The 6,612-nt window shown below is 42.5% G+C and overlaps 1 protein-coding gene across 1 annotated transcript; it reads right to left on the reverse strand.

Annotated features, from left to right (window-relative positions):
* Positions 1–2,576: 2,576 nt before the first annotated feature.
* On the reverse strand, positions 2,577–3,887 carry LOC309400571 (uncharacterized protein F54H12.2-like; the record flags this gene model as incomplete). Its single annotated transcript, XM_081969137.1, has 1 exon — positions 2,577–3,887. The coding sequence occupies one exon, from the start codon at positions 3,885–3,887 to the stop codon at positions 2,577–2,579; it is 1,311 nt and encodes a 436-aa protein (XP_081825263.1).
* Positions 3,888–6,612: the final 2,725 nt, after the last annotated feature.

Raw genomic sequence — 6,612 nt, forward strand, 5'->3', positions numbered from 1 at the left:
TGAAAGATTTGGTAGACAATTATTGTCTGTCTGATGCAGAGAGAAAAAAAGAGGTCAGGGTAGAACAGTTGGGGATTGTCAGGGTTAAGAAACAGTGGACCCTAGAAACGAGGGTCCTCCGAAAAACTCTAAAAGTGGTGTATAATAAAAGGTTATTAAAGAGTGAGGATTACTGTACACTGCCTTACGGTTATTAAGGATTATGGAAAACATTGCACAATTTGTACACCCTTTTTCCTGTATTATAAGTGGCCCATCCAATTCTGGCAAATCTTTTTTTATGAAACAAATGTTAGAACATGGTGATGTGGTATTGTCTCAAAGTCCTCAAAATATTGTATGGTTTTATAGCTGTTGGCAACCTCTGTACAAAGATCTGCTTAATAAATTCCTTTATATTAAGTTTATGGAAGGTCTACCGTCTTCTTTTGAAGATGATGTCTTGTTTCCGCCAAATCAAATAACTCTAGCTGTGATAGATGATCTCATGGCATCTGCCGGTGACAGTGACCAAATAGAGAAGGCTTTTACACAGTACATTCATCACAGAAACCTGAGCATTATTCTCATACTACAAAACCTGTTTTTTCAAGGTAAGAAAATGAGGACAATAGCTCTGAATTCCAAATATTTGGTATTATTCAGAAGCCCCCGTGATCAGATGCAAATTGTCACACTGGCCAGGCAGATGTACCCCACTAACACAAAGTATTTTTTAGAAGTATTCCAAGATGCCACTCACAAACCACACGGGTACCTATTAGTAGATTTATCAGTCACCACTCCAGAATCCTATAGGCTAAGAACAGGTCTCTTCCCCCCTGATTGGCCTACTGTTTACACAATGAAAAAGAAGAGTAAAAAGTTGTAGCCCGGTTACCTTAGCGCTAGTTCATTTAAGATGTCAGAGAGGTTACGTAGAAATTGGGGGCTTTTAAAAATCTTAGTAAAGGCCGGACCAAGACAGAGAAAAGCCATCTTATGCAATGCTAATAATGACCTGGTGGGGTCAATAGCAGAAATAGCACTGAATACCCTAAAAGGAAATCTTCCTCTGAAACCTTCACAATTCCGGTCTCTAAAGAGTAAGAAGGTTGTCATTAAAAAGTTGAGTGATAGAAAGGTTTCACTCAAAAAGAAGAAGCAGATCATACTTCAGTCGGGTGGTTTTATAGGGCCCTTACTTGTGACGGCTATTCCTCTGTTGACTAGCCTGTTAGCAGGATAAACCATGGACCATGCCGAGAAAATGTATCTGGTGTCGCGTCATCAGATGGAGAAGCTACAGGGCAGGACGCCTACTATGGGGACTACAGCCACTAACTGGTTGGATGATGGGATGCGCAACATCCTTCAGAGGCATGATTTGAGTGAGGATGACAAAATTAAGCTCTACAATTCTGTACTGCAGAGGTATCTAAGACTGACAGGGCAAAATGAGTCTGAAAAGGACAAACTGAATCTCATTTATCCACCGGGAGAACCTCAGCCACTTCCAACATTACCAGAACAGCCGCCACATCCAACTCCACAGGGCACAGCTATGGATGATATCTGAAGCGGTGTGAGCGCTCGTTATAGGAAAAATGCAGAACTTTTGCTGAACAAAATGAAACAACACCAGGACGTCTCAACCTGGGATAATCGCGGTACCTTTTTATACAAAGGTGTACCTATTCCTGGTACTAATATTTTAGACTTGGTGAAAGGCGCCTCGCAACACCGAGCCCCTACTGAGAAGCGGAAACCTAAAGGATGGGATGATTTTATGAATGCTATGGCTGAGGTGAATGTTCCAACTTCTGTGTTGGGGTCTACTGCTGTTAAAGAGCAAATAGAAAAGTTGAAAGATACTCTGGTTGTTAAGGATGAAACTGCTGCTAGCCCCGACTGTTATGACAGTGCCTTTTGGGGCTCAGAAGCCTATGTTTACAGGCACCCCCACTAGCCCTTGGACAATAAAACCTAGAAGTCAGCTCAGGTTTGGTGACTGGCTCAATTTTTAAAATGAATAAAAACACTGATACACATAAAAAACGTTTAAGTCTTTTCCTTTTTTTTACAGTAAGGCATGCATGCCTGCATGCACTGGTGATGGTTACAGATTCCAAGCCCTCTCCCAACCTTTATAGTTTTTACAAACAGCTTTACCATTTGATCATTTTTAATATCGGCATTGGAGTACATCTTTAAAATATTTTCATAGGTCACTCCTTTAGTACGGTTCAGTAGAAAAAACGCACAGTGTTGTCCGCAGGTCACAGCACTGGGGTGTTGCAATTGCCGTTGGTGAAATGTGTACTTCTCAGCTTGCTGCTCTAAAAACATCACTATGGAGCCAGGAAAGTCATGGCTATCCGGAGGTCTTCCATAAGAATCAAAAAATTCACCATATCCGGGATATGGGAAGTAGAGGGCCAGCCAGTGTTCGCCAGGAAAAGTGTGAGGATGGGTGTTTACGATTAATCCAAAAGGTCTTTTGGAGATTTGTCTCTGGGGTAACAGGTCACAAGGGTAGACCCCTAGAAAGGTAGTATTTCCAGAGAACAAGTGGAGGAGCTGCTGTGTATCCATACTCACATATAATCAAAAAGTACATTCCTTGTGTGACTTATTTCAATAAGGTTTTCAAAGATTGCATAGAGTATCATGTTAACGGTGTTGGGGAGGGGCTGTGCAAATCTAATTTCAGCTCTGAGGTTACCGTTCCTGATCAATGAATAGTGCTCAGAGCATCCCTGATCAGGACTCAGGTCAAAACAATACAAAGTATACCCTCGGTTAAACTCTTCCCGGCTGATTAACATCGGTCTGTCTTTCATGCCTTTGCCTGTTGCTTGCACCATCTGCATGTACTCTCTCACAAAAAGACCATGCTCATAATCGGGCTGAAGAGGCTTTGCGGGGATCTGTTCGCCATCACAATGCAGGGCACAAAAATTGACATTGCAGTGTTGAAAATTGAATGGATTTCTTTCATAATCCCCACTAAAAGCTGCATTGTCCACAAACCCAATCACTAATTGTTTAGGTAGTTGGCCCAGAAATAGATTTTCCTGATTACACACAAGACTACCTGCGGGAATGCTGTAAACCTTCATCCCCACTCGATCAATGGGGTATTTGGCATTGGAGGTGAGCAAAGCTTCTGCATGGCCAAGACGCACTCCCAGGACTACTTTTACACGTTTTACAAAGAGAGAAGCAGCCAGGAGTTGCACTTTGTAATTCTCATTGCCATCCTTCATCACGCAAAATTCATTTCTGCTTCTTGTGAGTTTGACTTTCACATCTACGCCGTTAATTAGCAGTCTGTCTTGAAAAAACAGATCACGATGCAGAGGCCCAAGCAGATCCCATTTACGACTACCGGCCGTGTGTCTCGCTCTCGCTTTGAAACCAGAGTTCCCAGCCGCTGTCAGTAGAGTACTCTCCATGAGGTCCGAATCATCTTTGTAAAAACCCCCAGAAGTAAATTGGGTGGCCAACGCATCACCACCAAAGTTGAGAATCAGTTCAATTATGGCCCTATACGAATAGCAATGATGGCTCTGTGTAATGAGCCGATCTCCCAAGGTAACATCCAGCTGGTTAAACAGCGATGCTATGGGGTAGTTGGGCAGGGCCACCCTTGCCCCATCATCAATATCCGACCCGTCAGCTTTTACAATCTTGCAACTCACATACAGAAGGGTGTTGTTTAAATCTGTGTAATGCTCACCATGCCCTGTGATGAAAAATTCCAGGGGGCCGTTGGGCGTTAGCGCTGATAAAGGAGGGATCTTGATATAGGTACTGTTTTCAATACTGGTCTGTGTAGGCGCCAGTTGAAAAAGATCCAGTTCAGATTTAACACATTCCTCTGAAGCAGAATGAATAAATGCCATAATGTATTAGAATATGTCTTCCTTGTCACAGGGTTTCCTCTTCTGTGCACGTTTCCTCTTGGTATGACGGGGCTTTTTCACAAGTCTTCTCTTTTTAAACGGAATAGGCGGGCCCAATGCATAATTCTTCCTGGCTATGACCAGCCCTGATCCATCCTGCCCGCTCTCAACAACACGGGATACAAGATGCCCCGCAACATCTCTGGCGATGTTTTTGGCAGCAGATTTCACATGCGGCTTTATGATTTACAATACAATACAATAGTAGAGTTGGAAGGGACCTTGGAGGTCTTCTAGTCCAACCCCCTGCCTAGGCAGGAAACCCTATACCGTTTCAGACAAATAGCTATCCAACATCTTCTTAAAGACTTCCAGTGTTGGGGCATTCACAACTTCTGGAGGCAAGCTGTTCCACTGATTAATTGTTCTCACTGTCAGGAAATTTCTCCTCAGTTCTAAGTTGCTTCTCTCCTTGATTAGTTTCCACCCATTGCTTCTTGTTCTACCCTCAGGTGCTTTGGAGAATAGTTTGACTCCCTCTTCTTTGTGGCAACCTCTGAGATATTGGAATAATGCTATCATGTCTCCCCTAGTCCTTCTTTCTCTTAAGCTAAACATACCCAGTTCCTGCAACCGTTTTTCATATGTTTTAGTCTCCAGTCCCCTAATCATCTTTGTTGCTCTTCTCTGCACTCTTTCTAGAGTCTCCACATCTTTTTTACATCGTGGCGACCAGAACTGAATGCAGTATTCCAAGTGTGGCCTCACCAAGGCATTATAAAGCGGCATCAACACTTCACGTGATCTTGATTCTATCCCTCTGTTGATGCAGCCTAGAACTGTGTTGGCTTTTTTGGCAGCTGCTGCACACTGCTGGCTCATATTTAAATGGTTGTCCACTAGGACTCCAAGATCCCTTTCACAGTTACTACTACTGAGTAAGGTATCACCTATACTGTACCTGTGCATTCCGTTTTTGTTGCCTAAATGTAGAACCTTACTCTTTTCACCATTGAATTTCATTTTATTAGATAGTGCCCAATGTTCAAGTTTGTCAAGATCCTTCTGTATCTTAAGCCTATCTTCTGGAGTGTTGGCTATTCCTGCCAGCTTGGTGTCATCTGCAAATTTGATGAGTTCCCCATTTATTCCCTCATCCAAATCATTGATGAAGATGTTGAAGAGTACTGGGCCTAAAACAGAGCCTTGGGGTACTCCACTGCATACTTCCCTCCATGTAGATGCAGTTCCATTGAGAACTACACGTTGAGTGCGGTTGGTCAGCCAGTTACCAATCCATCTGGTGGTGATGCTGTCTAACCCACATTCTTCTACTTTATCTAGTAGTAGGTTATGGTCTACCTTATCAAAAGCCTTACTGAAGTCCAAGTAAACTATATCAACGGCATTCCTCTGGTCCACTAATTTTGTCACATTATCAAAGAATGCAATAAGATTAGTCTGGCATGATCTGTTTTTGACAAATCCATGTTGGCTTTTGGCTATTACTTTGTTTGCTTCTAGGTGTTCGCAAATTCGTTGCTTGATTATTTTTTCCAGAATCTTTCCTGGTATTGAGGTTAGGCTGATAGGTCTGTAGTTTCCTGGATCTAATTTTTTCCCTTTTTTGAAGATGGGAACCACATCAGCTCTTTTCCAGTCCTCTGGTAGTTCCCCGGTGTTCCAGGATCTCTGAAAGATATAATTCAGTGGTTCTGAGATCTCGTCTGCTAGTTCCTTCAGAACTCTGGGGTGTAATCCATCCGGTCCTGGTGATTTGAACTCATCTAGGGTAGACAGGTGCTCACTTACCATTTTCTTCCCTATTTCAATTTGTGTTCCTAATTTTGTGGTGCTGCTTTTGATAGGTTGGACTGTTTTATCCCTTTGTGTAAAGACAGATGCAAAACATGAGTTAAATAGTTCTGCTTTCTCCCTGTTGCTTGTCACCTTCTTGCCACTTTCTCCTAGCAATGGACCAATTGTTTCCTTAACTTTTTTCTTGTTTTTAACATGTTGGAAGAAGCTTTTTTTGTTAATTTTTACTTTTGTGGCAAGCCTTTCTTCATTGTGAGCCTTAGCTTTCCTCACTTCATCTTTACAGGCTCGGGCTATTTGCTGATATTCTGCCTTAGTTATGTCCCCCTCCTTCCACTTTTTATACTTACTTTTTTTGTCTTTCAGTTTGTCAGATAGTTGTTTATGCAGCCATGCTGGTTTCTTTTGGGAGCTGTTGTTTTTCTTCTTCATTGGTATTGTGTTAGACTGGGCTTTTCTAATCTCATTTTTCAAAATTTCCCAAGCTTCTTGAGTTGTTTTCCCCTCGAGGATTCTCATCCATGGAATTTTTCCCAAGCTCTCTCTAAGTTTATTTCTAATCCCCGCCTCAAAAAAGGCATTGCTTTTCGAAAAAGTCAATGGAACAACCCTCCTAAACTGGTCCCGTACATAATGGGGGCTCCTCGGAAGCCTGGAAGGCCTCCCCCAGCTTGTGCCCTGTAGTAAGCTACGTAGTCTTGAGGTCTCTCGTGCTCCTTGTTTACAACCATCCTTCACTTTTCCGAGGCCTAAAATGAAGCTTGACAATCACCTTCCCGTGATAAAAATGCACATTTTTGTCCTGGTCGATTTTGATTTCTATAGTAACGGTATCAATGTGATGTTTGCTGACTGGCACATAATGTGGACGGTCATAGGTCATAGTTATGAAATCATTGTCTTGCCC

The sequence above is a fragment of the Natrix helvetica genome (assembly GCF_964273705.1).
Source record: "Natrix helvetica genome assembly, chromosome: W".
In the NCBI taxonomy this organism is placed as follows: Eukaryota; Metazoa; Chordata; class Lepidosauria; order Squamata; family Natricidae; genus Natrix; species Natrix helvetica.